At 67.3% G+C, this 18679-nt stretch overlaps 1 protein-coding gene across 1 annotated transcript; it reads left to right on the forward strand.

Annotated features, from left to right (window-relative positions):
- Window positions 1–6: 6 nt before the first annotated feature.
- On the forward strand, window positions 7–18079 carry VARS2 (valyl-tRNA synthetase 2, mitochondrial; the record flags this gene model as incomplete). Its single annotated transcript, XM_080609071.1, is given in 29 exon segments — window positions 7–166; window positions 1508–1588; window positions 2054–2154; window positions 2157–2320; window positions 3094–3160; window positions 3593–3690; window positions 4481–4562; window positions 4669–4788; window positions 4867–4978; window positions 6481–6569; window positions 6922–7012; window positions 7671–7798; window positions 8790–8893; window positions 8969–9071; window positions 9167–9243; window positions 10295–10500; window positions 11686–11756; window positions 11852–11977; window positions 12083–12187; window positions 12988–13056; window positions 13168–13246; window positions 13355–13482; window positions 13568–13720; window positions 15199–15399; window positions 15497–15607; window positions 16389–16586; window positions 17017–17140; window positions 17308–17448; window positions 17907–18079. Coding segments are annotated over 29 exon segments (3462 nt in total), but the record flags the coding sequence as incomplete, so codon positions are not given.
- Between the last annotated feature and the right edge of the window lie 600 nt (window positions 18080–18679).

Raw genomic sequence — 18679 nt, forward strand, 5'->3', positions numbered from 1 at the left:
CCCCCGTCCCGGTTCCGGTCCCGGTTCCGGTCCCGGTTCCGGTCCCGGTTCCGGTCCCGGTTCCGGTCCCGGTCCGGAGCAGGCCCGGCTCCGCGCCCGGCACCACAAGGAGGAGCGGCGGCGGCTGCGGAGGGAGCGGGAGGCGATGGGGGGCGGCGGGGAGCAGGTGGAGGGGACTGGGAGGGACTGGGAGGGGGTTGGGGGGCGCTGGGTGGGCACTGGAGGGACTGGGGGCTTCTGGAAGGGGACTGGGGGCACTGGAGGGGACTGGGAGGGACTGGGAGGGATTGGGGGGGACTGGGAGGGGGTTTGGGGGGCGCTGGGTGAGCACTGGGAGGGACTGGGGGGGACTGGGAGGGGGTTGGGGGGCGTTGGTGGGCGCTGGGAGGGATTGGGGGCTACTGGGAGGGGGCTAGGGGCTACTGGGAGGGGACTGGGAGCAACTGGGAGGGACTGGGAGGGATTGGGGGGGACTGGGGGGCATTGGGAGGGGATTGGGAAGGTCTGGGGGGGCTACTGGGAGGGAGCTGGGAGCAATTGGGAGGGGACTGGGAGGGATTGGGGGGGAATGGGGGCACTGGAGGGGACTGGGAGCAACTGGGGGGGAAGGGGAGGGGATTGGGGGGCGCTGGGAGGGGATTGAGAGGGCCTGGGGTGCACTGGGAGGGGCCTGGGGTGCACTGGGAGGGGCCTGGGGGACACTGGGAGGGGCCTGGGGGACACTGGGAGGGGCCTGGGGGACACCAGGAGGGGCCTGGGAGCAACTGGGAGGGGCCTGGGGGACACTGGGAGGGGCCCGGGAGCAACTGGGAGGGGCCCGGGAGCAACTGGGAGGGGCCCGGGAGCGACTGGGAGGCTTTGGGGGGGACTGGGGGGCACTGGGAGCAACTGGGAGGGGTCTGGGGTGGGCTGGAGGGCACTGGGAGAGGATTAGGAGGGACTGGGGGCACTGGGAGAGACTTGGGGGGCACTGGGAGCAACTGGGGGGCACTGGGAGCAACTGGGAGGAGCTGGGGGGCATTGGGTGAAGTGGGAGGGCACTGGGAGTGACTGGGAAGAGGTGGGGGGGCACTGGGATGAACTGGGGGGGCACTGGGAGGAACTGGGGGGTCACTGGGAGCAACTGGGAGGAGCTGGGAGGGCACTGGGAGCAACTGGGAGGAACTGGGGGGTCACTGGGAGCAACTGGGAGGAGCTGGGAGGGCACTGGGAGCAACTGGGAGGAACTGGGGGGTCACTGGGAGGAACTGGGAGGGCACTGGAGCAACTGGGAGGAGCTGGGGGGGAACTTGGATGGACTGGGGGGGCACTGGGAGGGAACTGGGGGCACTGGGAGCAACTGGGAGGAACTGGGGGGGGCACCGGGAGGCTCAGGAGAGATTTGGGACCACGTAGGGGGAACACCGGGACGGGGGGCTCATCGCTGGGGGGGTTAGTGGTTTATACTGGTCCTTACTGATTTATATTGGTCTTTACTGGTTTATACTGGTCTTTACTGGTTTCGCAGCCCCCCCCGCCCCCCCCGAAAGCCTGGACCCCAAACCGGTGCTGGAGTACCGGCAGCCGCTGGGCCCCGACGGCAAGAAGGGTAAAAAAGGGGGGGGGGGGGTTACGGGGTCGGGGGGGTTACGGGGTCGGGGGGGGGGTTACGGGGTCGGGGGGGGGTTACGGGGTCGGGGGGGGGTTACGGGGTCGGGGGGGGTTACGGGGTTGGGGGGGGTTACGGGGTCGGGGGGGGTCACGGGGTCGGGGGGGGTTACGGGGTCGGGGGGGGGGGTTTGGGGTCGGGGGGGGTTTATGGGGTCGGGGGGGTTTATGGGGTCGGGGGGGTTTATGGGGTCGGGGGGGGGTCACGGGGTCGGGGGGTTACGGGGTCGGGGGGGTTACGGGGTCGGGGGGGGTCACGGGGTCGGGGGGGGTCACGGGGTCGGGGGGGGGTTACGGGGTCGGGGGGGGGTTACGGGGTCGGGGGGGGGTTACGGGGTCGGGGGGGGTTACGGGGTCGGGGGGGGGGTTTGGGGCCCCCCCCCGTGACGGAATTTTTGGGGTTCAGCCACGGGGGGGCCCCTGCCGGCCTCGTACAGCCCCCGCTACGTGGAGGCGGCCTGGGGGGCCTGGTGGGAGCGGCGCCGCTTCTTCGCGCCCCCCCCGGAGGATTTGGGGTCGCGGGGGGGACCCCAAAAAGCGGAGACCCTAAAAGGGGGACCCCGAAAGGGGGGGGCCGGGCGCTGAGCCTGGTGCTGCCCCCCCCCAACGTCACCGGGCGGCTCCACGCGGGGCACGCGCTCGGCGTGGCGCTGCAGGACGCCCTGGTGCGCTGGTCAGTGGGGGGGGGGGGGGGGGTGGTTTTGGGGGGAAAAAGGGGGGTTTTGGGGTTTTTGGGGGGGGTGGGGGGGAGAAAGGGGGGGGCTGGGGGTGAAGGGAGGGGGTTTGGGGGGGGTTGGAGGGGGAAAAAAGGGGGGAAAAGGGGGATTTGGGGTTTTGGGGGAAAAAGGGGGGTTTTGGGGTTTTTTGGGGGGGGAGGGGGGATTTGGGGTTTTTTGGGGGAAAAACGGGGATTTGGGGTTTTTTGGGGGGGGAGGGGGGGGAGAACGGGGGGTGGGGGTGAAGGGAGGGGGGGTTGGGGGGGTTTTTGGGGGTTGGAGGGGGTTTGGGGGGGGGGGTTGGGGCACCCAGGGGGGTCAGGGGTGCCCCCATGGGTTTTTGGGGGGGGTCCTGGGGTTTTTGGGGGGGGGTCCTTGGGTTTTTGGGGGGCTTCTCGGGGTTTTTTTTGGGGGGGCTTTGTGGGTTTTTGGGGGGGCTTTGTGGGTTTTTTGGGGGGCTTTGTGGGTTTTTGGGGGGGGTCTTTGGGTTTTGGGGGGGTTCCTCGGGTTTTTTGGGGGGGGTCCTCAGGTTTTTGGGGGGGGGTCTTTGGGTTTGGGGGGGGGTCTTTGGGTTTTTGGGGGGTTCCTCGGTTTTTGGGGGGGGGTCTTTGGCTTTTGGGGGGGGTCTTTGGGTTTTTGGGGGATCGCCGGTTTGGGGGGGGCTCTGTGGGTTTCGGGGGGGTCGCCGGGTGCCCCCCCAGGCCCTAACGCAGGGCGGGGGGGGGCGCAGGCGGCGCATGCAGGGCTGGGCCGTGCTCTGGCTGCCCGGCACCGACCACGCTGGCATCGCCACCCAGGTGAGCCCCCCCCGCGTCCCCCCCCGTGTCCCCAATGTCCCCCCCCGTGTCCCCAAGTGTCCCCCCCCGTGTCCCCAGTGTCCCCCCCGTGTCCCCAATGTCCCCCCCCGTGTCCCCAGTGTCCCCCCCTCAATGTCCCCAATGTCCCTAAGTGTCCCCAACGCCCCCCCCGGTGTCCCCAATGTCCCCAGTGTCCCCCCCCCGTGTCCCCAGCGCCCACCCCGATGTCCCCAACATCCCTCCCAATGTCCCCAACGCCCCCCCGATGTCCCCAATGTCCCTCCCAGTGTCCCCAACGCCCCCCCGGTGTCCCCAGCGCCCCCCCCCCAGTGTCCCCCCTTGATGTCTGTGATGTCCCCAACGTCCCCAACGCCCCCCCCGGTGTCCCCAACGCCCCCCCCGGTGTCCCCGACGCCCCCCCCGTGTCCCCAGGCGGTGGTGGAGCGCTGGCTGTGGCAGCAGCGGGGGCAGCGGCGGCAGGAGCTGGGCAGGGCCCAGTTCCTGGACGAGGTCTGGGCCTGGAAGGAGCGGTGAGGGGACACCTTGGGGACACCTTGGGGACACGCTGGGGACACGGAGACAGGGGTGGGGGGCAACAGGAAGGGGTTGGGGACACGGGAATGGGGTTGGGGACACGGGGACATGTTGGGGACACGGGGACACGGGGACAGGGGTTGGGGACATGGGGACACGTTGGGGACACGGGTGGGGACACGGGGACGGGGGTGGGGGACAACAGGAGGGGGTTGGGGACACGGGAATGGGGTTGGGGACATGGGGACTTGGGGACAAGGGGTTGGGGACACGGGTGGGGACACGGGGACATGGGTTGGGGACACGGCTGGGGACACGGGGACGGGGGTGGGGGACAAAAAGAGGGGGTTGGGGACAAAAAGAAGGGGTTGGGGACAACAGGAAGGGGTTGGGGACATGGGGACACATTGGGGACACGGGTGGGGACATGGGGACAGGGATGGGGGACAACAGGAGGGGGTTGGGGACACGGGAATGGGGTTGGGGACATGGGGACACGTTGGGGACACGGGGACAGGTTGGGGACACGGGGACGGGGGGTTGGGGACACGGGGACATGGGGATGGGATGGGGGACGCGGTTTGGGGACAACGGGAAGGGTTTTGGGGACACGGTTGGGGTTTGGGGACCTCCCCCCGGGGGGGGGGGGGGGGGAGGTGACACTTTGGGGACCCCCGTGAAGGGGGAGGTGACACCTTGGGGACCCCCCCGGGGGGGGAGGTGACACTTTGGGGACCCCCTCATGGGGGGGAGGTGACACTTTGGGGACCCCCCCCCCCCCCGCAGCCACGGCGCCGCCATCCTGCAGCAGCTGCGGGCGCTGGGGGCGTCGCTGGACTGGAGCCGCCGCGTCTTCACCATGGACCCGGTGAGCGCGGCCCCCCCCGTCCCCCCCCGTCCCCTAAATGTCCCCGGGGTGTCCCCGGGGTGTCCCCACGATGTCCCCATGTCCCCCTGTCCCCCCCCCCCCCCAGGGCTTCTCGCGGGCGGTGACCGAGGCCTTCGTGCGGCTCCACGGGGCCGGGCTGGTGCGGCGCGCGCGGCGCTTGGTCAACTGGTCGTGCGCCCTGCGCTCCGCCGTGGCCGACGTGGAGGTGAGGCCCCGTCCCCAAATGTCCCCAAATTGTCCCCAAATTGTCCCCGAAGTGGCCCCGACGTCCCCGACCCCGCAGGTGGAGCCGCGGGCGCTGGCGGGCCCCACGGCGCTGCGCGTCCCCGGCTGCCCCCGGCCCGTCACCTTCGGCGTCCTCGTCAGCTTCGCGTACCCCGTGGAGGGGGACGACGGTGAGGGGGGGTCCCCAGTGTCACCTCGGTGTCACCTCGGTGTCACCTGGGTGTCACCCAGGGGTCCCCCAGTGTCCCCTAGGGGGTCCCCCAGTGTCCCCTTGTCCCCCTGGGGGTCCCTTTGGGGTCGCTTGGCGTCCCTTTGGGGTCCCCTTGGGGTTTTGCCTTCCCTTGGTGGCCCCTTGGTGGCCCTCGGTGGCACTTGGTGGCCCTTTGGGGTCCCCAGGGTGTCCCCTCGGTGTCCCCTCGGTGTCCCCTCTCCCCTGGTGTCCCCTCCCCCACGCTCCCTTGCCCCCCACCTTCTCCACGTGTCCCCTGTCCCCAAACGTGTCCCCTGTCCCCAACATGTCTCCGCCACGTCCCCTGTCCCCAACGTGTCCCCATGTCCCCAAACACGTCCCCACCGTGCCCGTAACGTGTCCCCAAACGTGTCTCCTGTCCCCAAACATGTCCCCAAACGTGTCCCCACCGTGCCCCTAACGTGTCCCCAAACGTGTCTTCGGTGTGTCCCCAAGGTGTCCCCTGTCCCCAAACGTGTCCCCATGTCCCCAAGCATGTCCGCACCGTGCCCCTAACGTGTCCCCAAACGTGTGCCCTGTCCTCACCATGTCCCCTGTCCCCAAACACGTCCCCACCATGCCCCTAACGTGTCCCCAAACGTGTCCCCTGTCCCCAAACGTGTCCCCAAGGTGTCCCCGACGTGTCCCCATGTCCCCACCGTGTCCCTATGTCCCTAACATGTCCCCACCGTGCCCCTAACGTGTCCCCAAACGTGTCCCCGTGTCCCCGACGTGTCCCCACCGTGTCCCCATGTCCCCGACATGTCCACACCATGTCCCCACCGTGTCCCCGTGTCCCCAACGTGTCCCCATGTCCCCGACATGTCCCCACCGTGCCCCCAACGTGTCCCCAAACGTGTCCCCTGTCCCCAAACGTGTCCCCACCGTGTCCCCACCGTGTCCCCTGTCCCCAAACATGTCCCCACCGTGCCCCTAACGTGTCCCCAAACGTGTCCCCATGTCCCCAACATGTCCTCACCGTGTCCCCATGTCCCCACTGTGCCCCTGACGTGTCCCCAAACGTGTCCCCGTGTCCCCGACGTGTCCCCAACGTGTTCCCGTGTCCCCGACATGTCCCCAACACGTCCCCACCGTGTCCCCATGTCCCCACCGTGTCCCCATGTCCCCGACATGTCCCCAACACGTCCCCACCGTGTCCCCGTGTCCCCAACGTGTTCCCATGTCCCCAACATGTCCCCACTGTGCCCCTGACGTGTCCCCCAACGTGTCCCCGTGTCCCCGACGTGTCCCCAACGTGTTCCCATGTCCCCGACATGTCCCGAACATGTCCCCATTGTGTCCCCATGTCCCCACCATGCCCCCAACGTGTCCCCAAACGTGTCCCCTGTCCCCAAAAGTGTCCCCGCCATGCTCCAGACGTGTCCCAGACATGTCCCCGTGTCCCCAACATGTCCCCGCCGTGTCCCTTGTCCCCCCCCCCAGGCCTGGAGCTGCCGGTGGCCACCACGCGCCCCGAGACCATGCTGGGGGACGTGGCCGTGGCCGTGCACCCCGAGGACCCCCGGTACATGGTGAGGGGGCGGGGCCTCGGTGGGCGTGGCCTAAGTGGGCGTGGCCTCGGTGGGCGGGGCTTCGGTGGGCGTGGTTGGTGGGCGGGGCCTTTGGGTGGGTCCAGGGAGGGGAGGGGTTGCCCCAGGGGGGCGGGGCTTTGAGGCCAGGGGGCGGGGCTTAGCGAAGGGGCGGGGCGTCTGGAAAGGGGCGGGGCTTGTGTGGGTGGGGCCTGGGTGGTCTTAAAGGGGCAATGCGGTGGGTGGGGCCCGGGCACTCTTAATGTAGTGGGTGGGGTCTTTGGGGGGCGGGGCCTGATTAAGGGGGGCGGAGCTTGTGGGGGCGGGGCTTGTTGTGACCACGCCCCCCCCCCAGCATCTCCATGGCCGCCACCTCCGGCACCCGTTCACCGGGCGGCTGCTGCCTGTGATCACCGACCCCAGCGTGGAGCCCGACCGAGGCACCGGTACTGGGACGGGACTGGGACCAGTATGGGGGGGCTGGGACCAGTATGGGGCCGGGGGAGGGACTGGGACCAGTATGGGGGGCACTGGGACCAGTATGGGGGGGCTGGGACCAGTATGGGGCCGAGGGAGGGACTGGGACCAGTATGGGGGGGGCTGGGGCCAGGGGAGGGACTGGGCCCAGTATGGGGGGGCTGGGACCAGTATGGAGCTGGGGGAGGAACTGGGACCAGTATGGGGTCGGGGGAGAAACTGGGACCAGTATGGGGCTGGGAGAGGAACTGGGACCAGTATGGGGCTGGGGGAGGGGCTGGGGCCAGTACGGGGGGCGCTGGGGCCAGTATGGGGCCAGGGGAGGGACTGGGACCAGTTCCGGGGGAGCACTGGCACCAGTATAGGATGGGGTGTCGGGGATGGGTGGGACTGGGACCAGTTTGGGTGGAGAACTGGTACCAGTATGGGGGTCAGAGGGTTGATGGGAGTGGGACTGGGACCAGCATGGGGTCGGGGGGGGTGAATGGGACTGGGACCGGTTTGGGGGGGGGGAACTGGGACCGGTTTGGGGGGGGAACTGGGACCAGTTTGGGGGGGGAACTGGTCCCAGTCTGGGGGGGCGCTGGGGGCGGGGGCGGGGCCGCCACACTGTCCCCGCGTCCCCAGGGGCGGTGAAGGTGACGCCGGGGCACGGCCACCCCGACCTGGCGCTGGCGCGCGCCCACGGGCTGCCGCGGCTCGGCGTCATCGGGGACGACGGCACCATGCGGCCCCCGGGGGGGGGGTGGCTGCAGGTAGGGCCCCCCCCGGGGCCCCTCGGTGGCCCCTCGGTGTCCCCTCGTGTCCCCCCGTGTCCCCTCATGTCCCCCCGTGTCCCCTAGGGTCACCTGGGGTCCCCTCGTGGCCCCCTCGTGTCCCCTCAGCGTCCCCTAGGGTCACCTGGGGTCACCTCATGTCCCTCTCCGTGTCCTCTGGGGTCCCCCCGTGTCCCCCCGTGTCCCCTCCTGTCCCCTGGGGTCCCCTCGTGGCCCCTCAGTGTCCCCTGGGGCCACCTGGGGTCCCCTCGTGTCCCTCTCTTGTTTCCTGGGGTCTCCTCATGGCCCCTGGGGTCCCCTCTATATTCCCCCCCATGTCCCCTCGTGTCCCCCGGGGTCCCCTCGTGTCCCCTCCATGTCCCCTGGGGTCCCGTTCAGTGTCCCCTGGGGTCCCCCCCGTGTCCCCTCGGTGTCCCCTGGGGCCACCTGGGGTCCCCTCGTGGCCCCTCGTGACCCCCTCATGTCCCCTCCATGTGCCCTGGGGTCCCCCCGTGTCCCCTCATGTCCCCTCCTGTCCCCTGGGGCCACCTGGGGTCCCCTTGTGGCCCCCCCATGGCCTCTCAGTGTCCCCCCGTGTCCCCTCCGTGTCCCCTGTGTCCCCTGGGGTCCCCCCTGTGTCCCCTGGGGTCCTCTCGTGTCCCCTCAGTGTCCCCTGGGGCCACCTGGGGTCCCCCTCATGGCCCCTGGGGTCCCCCCTGTATCCCCCTCATGTCCCCTGGGGTCCCCCCCGTGTCCCCTCGGTGTCCCCTGGGGCCACCTGGGGTCCCCTCGTGTCCCCCTGTATCCCCCCCCGTGTCCCCTGGGGTCCCCTCTGTGTCCCCTCCGTGTCCCCTGGGGTCCCCTCGGTGGCCCCCGGGTGGCCCCGTGTCCCCAATCTCCGTCCCCACGTCCCCAAACTCCGTCCCCGTGTCCCCCCCGTGTCCCCCCCGTGTCCCCCCGCCGCGTCCCCACCGCGTCCCCGCGTCCCCAGGGCGTGCACCGCTTCGAGGCCCGCGAGCGGGTGGTGGCGGCGCTGGCCGAGCGGGGGCTGTACCGCGGCTCCCGGGACCACCCCATGACGCTGCCCCTCTGCAGGTAACCCCCCCCCCCCAAAAAAACGTCCCCAAGCGCCCCCCCCGACGTGTCCCCAAGCCCCTCGGGGACACGGAGGTGGCCTCGGTGTCCCCGCAGCCGCTCGGGGGACGTCATCGAGTACCTGCTCAAGAGCCAGTGGTTCCTGCGGTGCCGGGAGATGGCGCAGCGCGCCCGCGAGGTGACGGGGGGGGGGGGACACGTTATTTGGGGGGGGGGACACCCCGATAACTGTCCCCTGACCCCTGACCCCCCCCCCCGCGTCCCCTCCCCCAGGCAGTGACGTCGGGGCGCCTCCAGCTCGTCCCCAAATTCCACGAGAAGAACTGGAAGACGTGGATGGACAACGCGGGGTGAGGGGCGGCGCGGGGGGGGACGGCCCTAAATCGACCCGGGGGGGTCCCCAAATTCTTCGGGGTGTCCCCAAATCCCCCTGGGTGCCCCTAAATCCCCCCGGGGGGGTCCCTAAATCCTCCCCCGGGTGTCCCCAAGTCCCCCTGGATGCCCCCAAATCCACCCAGGTGACCCTAAATCCCCCCGGGGGGGTCCCCAAATCCCCCCGGGTGCCCCCAAATGCCCCCAAATCCCCCTTGGGGTTCCCCAAATCCCCCCGGGGGGTCCCCAAATCCCCCTGGGTGCCCCTAAATCCCCTGGGGGGGGTCCCCAAATCCCCCGGGTGCCCCCAAATCCACCCAAGTGACCCTAAATCCCCCTGGGGGGGTCCCCAAATCCCCCTGGGTGCCCCCAAATGCCCCCCAAATTCCTCTGGGTGCCCCTAAATCCCCTGGGGGGTGGGGGGGGGGCAAATCCCTCCAGGTGCCCCTAAATCCCCCCTGGGGGGGACCCCAAATCCCCCCCCCATTTTCCTAAATCCCCCCCAGGTGCCCCTAAATCCCCTGGGGGGGGTCCCCAAATCCCCCTGGATGACCCCAAATCCGTCCAGGTGCCCCCAAATGCCCCCAAATCCCCCTGGACGCCCCTAAATCCCCCTGGGGGGGGTCCCCAAATCCCCCCCGAGTGACCCCAAATCCCCCTGGGGGGGGTCCCTGAAGCCCCCCAGGTGCCCCCAGTCCCCCCTGGGGGTCCCCAAATCCCCCTTGGATGCCCCCAAATCCCTCCGGGTGCCCCCAAATGCCCCCAAATCCCCCTTAGTGCCCCTAAATCCCCCCGGGGGGGTCCCCAAATACCCCCTGCATGCCCCCAAATCCCCCTGGGTGCCCCCAGATCCCCCCGGGGGGGTCCCAAATCCCCCCCTCCGTTTCCCTAAATCCCCCCAGGTGCCCCAGATCCCCCCCTGGATAACCCCAAATCCCCCCCCAAGTGCCCCCAGGTGCCCCCAAATCCCCCCGGGGGGTCCCCAAATCCCCCCGGGGGACCCCAATTCCCCCCCCCCAATTTTGGCAGGGACTGGTGCCTCTCGCGGCAGCTGTGGTGGGGGCACCGGGTGCCGGCGTACCGGGTGGGGGCCCCCCCCCCCGAAGGCGACGACCCCCACCCCGAAGGCGACCCCCCCGGGGGGCTCTGGGTCGTGGGGCGCAGCGAGGACGAAGCCCGCGCCGCCGCAGCCCGCGCCTGCCGCTGCCCCCCCGCCGACGTCCAGCTCCAGCAAGGTGAAGCCCCCCCCCCCAAAAAAAATTACCCCCCCCCAGCACCCCCCAAAAAAAATTACCCCCCCCCAGCACCCCAATTCCCCCCCAGCACCCCAAAAGTGCCCCCCAGTGCCCCCAAATTGGCCCCCAGCACCCCAAAACCCACCCCCAGCACCCCAATTACCCCCCCAGCACCCCCAAAAAAACACCCCCAGCACCCCAATTGCCCCCCAGCACCCCAAAAGTGCTCCCCAGCGCCCAAAACCCACCCCAGCACCCCAAATCACCCCCATAACCCCCCCATAACCACCCCCACGCCCCAATTTTGTCCCCAAGCAGCCCCAAAACCACCCCAATTTCTCCCCCAGCACCCTAAAAGTGCCCCCCAACACCCACATCACCCCTACAACCCCCCAGCACCCCAATTACCCCCCCAGCACCCCCAAAAAACCACCCCCAGCACCCCAATTACCCCCCCCAGCACCCCCAAAAAACCACCCCCAGCACCCCAATTCCCCCCCAGGGCCGCAAAAGTGCCCCCCAGCACCCCAAAAGTGCCCCCCAGTGCCCCAACTTCCCCCCCAGTGCCCCCCAATTGCCCCCCAGCACCCCAAAACCCACCCCCAGCACCCCATATCACCCTTACAACCCCCCCAAAAGCCCCCCAGCACCCCAATTTTGTCCCCAAACAACCCCAAAACCACCCCAGTTTCCCCCCCAGCGCCCCCAAATTGCCCCCCAGCACCCCAAAACCCACCCCCAGCACCCCAATTACCCCCCCAGCACCCCCAAAAACACCCCCAGCACCCCAATTCCCCCCAGGGCCCCAAAAGTGCCCCCCAGCACCCCAAAAGTGCTCCCCAGCGCCCCAAAACCCACCCCCAGCACCTCATATCACCCCCACAACCCCCCCAGAAGCCCCCCAGCACCCCAATTTTGTCCCCAAACAACCCCAAAACCACCCCGATTTCCCCCCCCAGCACCCCCCATCTCCCCCAGGAGCCCCCCAGCCCCCCAAAAACCACCCCCAATTCCCCCCCACCACCCCAATACCCCCCCCAGCACCCCAATTCCCCCCCCCAGCACCCCAATCACCCCCACAACCCCCCCCAGACGCCCCCTCCCTTGGCTCTAAGTTCCTTGGGGACCCCCCCCATACCCTTGGGGACCCCCCCCCAATATTTTTTACGCCCCCCACCCCCCCAGACCCCGACGTCCTGGACACTTGGTTCTCCTCCGCCCTCTTCCCCTTCGCCGCGCTGGGCTGGCCCGACGAGGTGAGCGCTGCCCCCGGGGGGGCGCTGGGGTGGGACGCGACCCCCCCCCAGTGTCCCCCCCCCCGTCACCCCCCCCCCCGTGTCCCCCCCCCCAGACCCCCGACCTGCGGCGTTTTTACCCCACGAGCGTGCTGGAGACGGGCAGCGACCTCCTCTTCTTCTGGGTGGCGCGCATGGTCATGCTGGGCCAGGAGCTGACGGGGCGCCTGCCCTTCTCCCAGGTACCTTTTGGGGTCCCCCCCCAACTTTTTGGGGTCCCCCCCCGGCCCTTTGGGGTCCCCTCGGGGTCCCCAGGGCCCCCCTGGCATTATTTCCACCCCTTCCAGGTGCTGCTGCACTCGCTGGTGCGCGACGCCCAAGGGCGCAAGATGAGCAAGTCCCTGGGGAACGTCATCGACCCGCAGGACATCATCGCGGGTGCTTCCCTTCAGGTAGGTCCTACAATAACAAAGGGCTGCCCTGGGAGACCCTACAATAACAAAGGGCCGCCCTGGGAGACCCTACAACAGTCTTCTCCCTTGGGAGACCCTACAGGAACAAGTTCTTTCTTGCTCGGGAGACCCTACAACAACAAATAGTTCTCGTTTCTTGGGGAAACCGTACAATAACGAACGGTTCTTCTCCGTCTTTGTTATTGTAGGGTCTCCCAAAAGCAAAAAAGAGTCGTTTGTTATTGTAGGATCTCCCAATTCTTCTTCCTTTCTGAAGAGATCCTACAAGCTCTTCTTCTCCTTTTTTTGGGAACCCTACAATAACAAACCTTTTCCGCTTTTGTTTGTTATTGTAGCGTCACCCAAAGACAAAAAACAATTGTCTGTTATTGTAGGGTCTCCCAATTCTTTTTCCTCGTTAAGAGACCGTACAATAACAAGCAGTTTGTCTGTCTTCTTGGGAGACCCTACAATAACAAGCAGTTCTTCTTTCTCTCTTGGCAGACCCTACAATAACAAACCTTTTCTGTTGTTGTTTGTTATTGTAGGGTCTCCCAAAGACAGAAAAGAATTGTTATTGTAGGGTCTCCCAATCCCTTTTCCTTCTTTAAGAGACGCTACAATAACAAGTAGTTTTTCTTCCTACCTGGGAGACCCTGCAATAACAAACGGTTCTTTTCTCTCTCTTCTTGGGAGACCCTACAATAACAAACAAATCTTTTCCGCCTTGGTTTGTTATCGTAGGGTCTCCCAAAGGCAGAAAAGATTTGTTTATTATTGTAGGGTCTCTTGTCTTGCAGGAGCTGCAGGAGAAGCTCCAGCGCAGCAACCTGGACCCCCACGAGCTCGCGGTGGCCTCAGAGGGCCAGGTGGGACCTGGGACCCCCCCCCAAAACCTTTCTGTGACCCCCCCCAAACCCCTGCGTGACCCCCCCCAGACCTTCGTGACCCCCCCAAACCTTTGTGTGTCCCCCCCCCAGAGGCGCCAGTTCCCCCACGGCATCCCCGAGTGCGGCACGGACGCGCTGCGCATGGCGCTGTGCTCCCACAACGCCCACGGTGAGCACCGGCTGGGGACCCCATCCCCGTGTCCCCCCGGGGGGGCACCCCGTGAGCGTGTGTGTCCCCCCCCCCATAAAAAAAACACCCCCTACGCCCCCCCCCCAGGTGACGACATCCGCCTGGACGTGGCCACGGTCCTGAGCTACCGCCACTTCTGCAACAAGGTCTGGAACGCCGTCAAGTTCGTCCTCGCCGCGCTGGGGCCCGACTTCGTCCCCCGGCCCCCCGAAGAGGTAATAAAAAGGGGGGGGGGACACCCTAAAGACCCCCCCCAGCGCCGTAATAATGTGCCTTCCTCCTCCTCCTCTTCCTCGTCAGGCGGCGCCGCGGAGCCCCATGGACCGCTGGGTGCTGAGCCGGCTGGCGCGGGCGGCGGGCGAGTACGGGCGGCGCATGGAGGCGCTGGAGGTGCACGGGGCCGTGGCCGCCGCCCACCACTTCTGGCTGCGCTCCTTCTGCGACGTCTACCTGGTGGGTGGCCGTCCGTCCGTCCGTCCGTCCGTCCATCCGTCCTGGGGTCGTCCGTCCGTCCTTTTATGCCTCCAAGGGTGTCGGGCTCAGTTGTGCGCCGTTGACCGTGTCCGTCTGTCCGTCCTATCCAATTCCTTGTAGCTCTTTGAACGTTGAACCCAACCCATCTTGACCTCGTTGACCGTGTCTGTCTGTCCGTCCTACCCAGCTCCTCGTAGCTCTTTACATATTGAACCCAACCCATCTTCATCTCCATGACAATGTCCGTCTGTCCGTCCTACGCAGCTCCTCGTAGCTCCTTGAACGTTGAACCCAACCCATTTCCACGTCGTTGACCATGTCCGTCTGTCCGTCCTACCCAATTCCTTGTAGCTCTTTGAACGTTGAACCCAACCCATCTTGACCTGATTGACCGTGTCCGTCTGTCTGTCCCACCCAGCTCCTCATAGTTCTCCGAACCCAACCCATCTTCACCTCGTTGACCGTGTCCATCTGTCCATCCCACCCAGCCCATCTTCACCTCGCTGACCCTGTCCGTCTGTCCGTCCTACTCAACTCCTCGTAGCTCTTTGAACCCAACCCCTTCCCACCTCCGTGACCGTGTCCGTCTGTCCGTCCCGCCCAACCTGTTGTAGCTCCTTGACCATTAAACCCAACCCCTTTCCGCCTGGTTGACCCTGTCCGTCTGTCCGTCCAGCCCTGCTCATCAGATCTTCCCAGGCCCAGCCTCCCCCTGTTGACCTCACCCGTCCGTCTGTCCCACCCCACCCCTTGCGTCACCCTGGACATTGCTTACATCCTGTTGAGGCTGTCCGTCCGTCTGTCCCACCCGACCCCGCCTTTAACCGGGTGCCGGTGTCTGTCTGTCCGTCCGCCGGGCTTCCTCGAGCCCTGACGTCAGCCCGGCCTCACCTTGATGAGCGCGTCCGTCTGTCCGTCCGTCCCGCCCAACCTGTTGTGTCTCCTTGAGGCCACATGTCCGTGTCCGTCTGTCCGTCCATCCTACTTATCATTGACCTTTATCCACCCTTGACCACGTCTGTCTGTCCGTCCACCCAACCTCTTGTTTCTCCCCAAGAATCCCTGTGTGCCTCACCCCATTTTGGCCTCCGTCCATCTGTCCGGCCTCCCCTCGACCTCCTCTGTCCATCTGTCTGTCTGTCCGGCCTCTCATCGTTGACCTTTACCCACCCTTGACCACGTCCGTCTGTCTGTCCACCCAACCTCTTGTTTCTCCCCAAAAACCCTCTGTGCCTCACCCCATTTTGGCCTCCATCTGTCCATCCAGCCTCCCCTCGACCTCTGTCCGTCTGTCCGTCCTCTCGTCATTGACCTTTACCCACCCTTGACCACGTCCGTCTGTCCGTCCACCCAACCTCTTGTTTCTCCCCCAAAAACCCTCCCGGCCTCACCCCATTTTGGCCTCCGTCCATCCCTCCGGCCTCCCTTTAACCTCCGTCCGTCCGTCCGTCCCACAGGAGGCCACCAAGCCGGTGCTGCGCGGGCCGGGGGAGGCCGCCGAGACGCGCCAGACGCTGCTGAGCTGTGCCGAGCTGGGGCTGCGCCTCCTCGCCCCCTTCGCCCCCTTCCTGGCCGAGGAGCTGTGGCAGCGCCTGCCCCGGGCCTCCCCGGCCTCCCCAACCATCTGCCTCGCCCCCTTCCCCGACGCTGCCATCCTGGTGGGTGCCGCGCCACGCCGGGGGCTGGGGGGGGGGTCCTTTGGGTGCTCCCCTCCCTTCTTCACCCATCCTAATTCGTTTTTTGCCCCCTCCCCAGGCCCACTGGTGCTGCCCCAAGGTGGAGGCCGAGGTGGAGGCCATGCGGGAGGTGGCCAGGGCCGTGCGGGCTCTCCGGGAAACCTTCCGCCTCGGCGCCGCGCGGCCGCCCCGGTGAGTGCCGCCGGGGCTCAAGATGGCCGACGGGGAGGGAGACGGGGCGGGGGGCGTCGGGGCACGGTGAGGCTGACGGGATTTGGGGGGGAGTGGAGGGCGTCGAGGCCCAAGATGGCCGACGGGAGCATGGAGGCCCAAGATGGCTGACGGGGGCATCAAGGCCCAAGATGGCTGACAGGAGGGGAGGGCGTCAAGGCCCAAGATGGCCGACAGAAGTAGAGGTTATTGAGGCCCAAGATGGCCGACGGGGCCTCAAGAAGGAGGCTGGGGGCTGATGGGAATGGGGGACGTCGAGGCCCAAGATGGCCGATGGGGCCTCAAGATGGTGGCCAGGGCTATGGGACTACATGTCCCAGCATGCACTGGGGTGTAAGGGGTGGTTGCTAGGGAGCGCCTAAGATGGTGGCTCCCACTAGAGGCGGCCATGTTGGAGGCGGGGCTATCCCAGGGGGAGGAAGGTGATTGGTGGAGCAGCCGTCGTGGGGGCGGGACATGAAGGTGGTTGGTGGGCAGCCATCTTGGTAGTGGGAAATGAAGGTGATTGGTGGGGTGGCCATCTTGGAGGTGGGACATGAAGGTGATTGGTGGGGCAGCCATCTTGGAGGCAGGACTTGAAGGTGGTTGGTTGGGCGGCCATCTTGGAGGTGGGACTATCCCAGGGGTATGAAGGTGGTTGGTTGGGCGGCCATCTTGGAGGCGGGGCTATCCCGCGGGGAGGAAGGTGATTGGTGGGGCAGCCGTGTTGGAGGCGGGGCTATCCCAGCATGCTGTGCGCAGTGGCCGTGCGGTGCCCGGAGGAGACGAGGGAGGCGCTGGAGGAGCTGGGCCCCACCCTCCAAGCCCTGGCGCAGGCGGGGCCGCTGAGGCTCCTCCCCCAGGGGGCAGAGCCAGCGCAGGGGGCGGAGCCAGAGCTGGGGCCCGGTTGGGTGGGGGCCCCGGCCGGCCCCGGCACCCACGTCTACGTCTGCCTGCAGGTGGGCCCCGGGGCATTGTGGGATACTGGGGGACCCCTAGGGGCATTATGGGATGTTGGGGGACCCCAGGGCCTTGTGGGATATTGGGGGGACCTTGGGGCATTATGGGATGCTGGAGGACCCCAGGGGCATTGTGGGATTTGGGGGTGACCCCAAGGGGCATTGTGGGATGCTGGAGGACCCCAGGGGCATTATGGGATATTGGGGGGACCCTGGGGCATTGTGGGATGCTGGAGGACCCCAGGGCATTATGGGATGGTGGAGGACCCCAGGGGCACTGTGGGATTTGGGGGTGACCCCAGGGCATTATGGGATGCTGGAGGACCCCAGGGGCATTATGGGATATTGGGGGGACCCTGGGGCATTATGGGATGCTGGAGGACCCCAGGGGCATTATGGGATGTTGGGGGACCCCCCCTGTCCCCCCCAGGGCCTGGTGGAGCCCTCGGCCGAGCGCGCCCGGCTCAGCGCCCGCAGCCGCAGCCTCCAGCGCCGCCTCCAGGCCCTCGCCCCGGGGGGGGCCGACGCCGCCCCCCCCCTCCCAGCAGCGTCAGGTACAACCCTAATTAGCGCTAATCCCCATAATTAGACCAAATTGAGGGCATTTTGCTAACGGGGAGGGGCTTCGTTAGTGCGTTTTCTTGCTTGGGGGGGGGGTGCCTGTGCCCCCCTCGTTAGCGCTGCCCTAATTAACGCCCCCACATCTATGCCCCCCCCCCAGGTTGCCAGCATCCAGGCCGAGCTCGCCCGCCTGGCCCAGGCCCTGCAAGCCCTGGGCCCCCCCGAGGACGCAGCCGGCCCCCAATAAACCCCATAAAAAACCCCGTAACGAGCCCCCGCCTCATTATTCTCATGGGGGGGGGCAGGGGCTGGGGGGGTCTCAGCTCGGCCCCCCCAAATCATTGGGGGTGGAGGGGAGGGGGCGGGGGGGGGGTCCCAGATATTGGGGGGGGGGTGTCTCAGATATTGGGGGGGTTCCTAAACGTTGGGGGGGGGGGCAGGATGTTTTGGGGGGGCCCCAGGGGTTTTGGGGGGGCCCCAAGTGGTTTGGGGGGGGCACCAGGTTTTGGGGGGGGGGGGCCAAGATGTTTTGGGGGGGGGCAGAGGATTTGGGGGGGGTCTCAGGTGCTTTGGGGGGACCCCAGGTATTTGGGGGGGGGCCCAGGTGGTTTGGGAGGGGGATCACGTTCTGGGGGGGGGCCCAGGGGTTTTGTGGGGGGGGATCCGAGTGTTTCAGGGGGGGGGGCCCCGGCATCCCAGTGCCGCCCCGCCCGCCCCCCCCCCCCCCCCCGCTGTCGGATCTGGTTCAGCGTCCCCCAGGCGCCGCCGGCCCCGAAATAGCAGCGGGGCCGGGCAGGGGCTGCTGGGAGCCGCTGGCGCCGCCCCCCCCCGGCACCCACAGTGGGACCCCGAAACGGCGCCGGGACCCTAAAGAGGGACCCCGAAACTGGGAGCGGCTCCGAAACGGCCTGGGGGACCCCAAAAGGGGCTGAAGAACCCCAAAAGGGACTGAGGAACCCTGAAAGTGGGACCAGGACCCCAAAAGGGGCTGAAGAACCCCAAAAGTGGGACCAGGACCCCAAAAGGGGCTGAAGAACCCTAAAAGGGGCTGAGGAACCCTGAAAGTGGGACCGGGACCCCAAAAGGGGCTGGAGAACCCCAAAAGGCGCTGAGGGACCCCGAAAGTGGGACCAGGACCCCAAAAGGCGCTGAAGAACCCCAAAAGGGGCTTTTGGCACCCCAAAACTGGCCGTGGCACCCCAAAAGTTGGACCAGGACCCCAAAAAAGGACCAGGACCAGGACCCCAGGACCCCAAAACTGACGCTGGGATTTTGAACGCGGTCGGGGCACCCCAAAACCGGCTCCGGGACCCCGAAACCAGTGCCGGGATCCTCCGACGGTCTGCGACCCTAAAACAGGGACCCTAAAAGCTGCACCCCGAAAACGGCACCCCAAAATCTGGATTGGGACCACGGAAGCAGCACCAGGAGCCTGTAAGCCCCCAACCCAATACCAGGACCCCAAACCTGGATATTTTACCCCAAAAGCGGCAGCTCCGGCGCTGATGTTGTGATGCGGACCCCAAAAGCGG

The sequence above is a fragment of the Anser brachyrhynchus genome (genome assembly GCF_964034855.1).
Source record: "Anser brachyrhynchus genome assembly, contig: SCAFFOLD_321, whole genome shotgun sequence".
NCBI lineage: Eukaryota > Metazoa > Chordata > Aves > Anseriformes > Anatidae > Anser > Anser brachyrhynchus.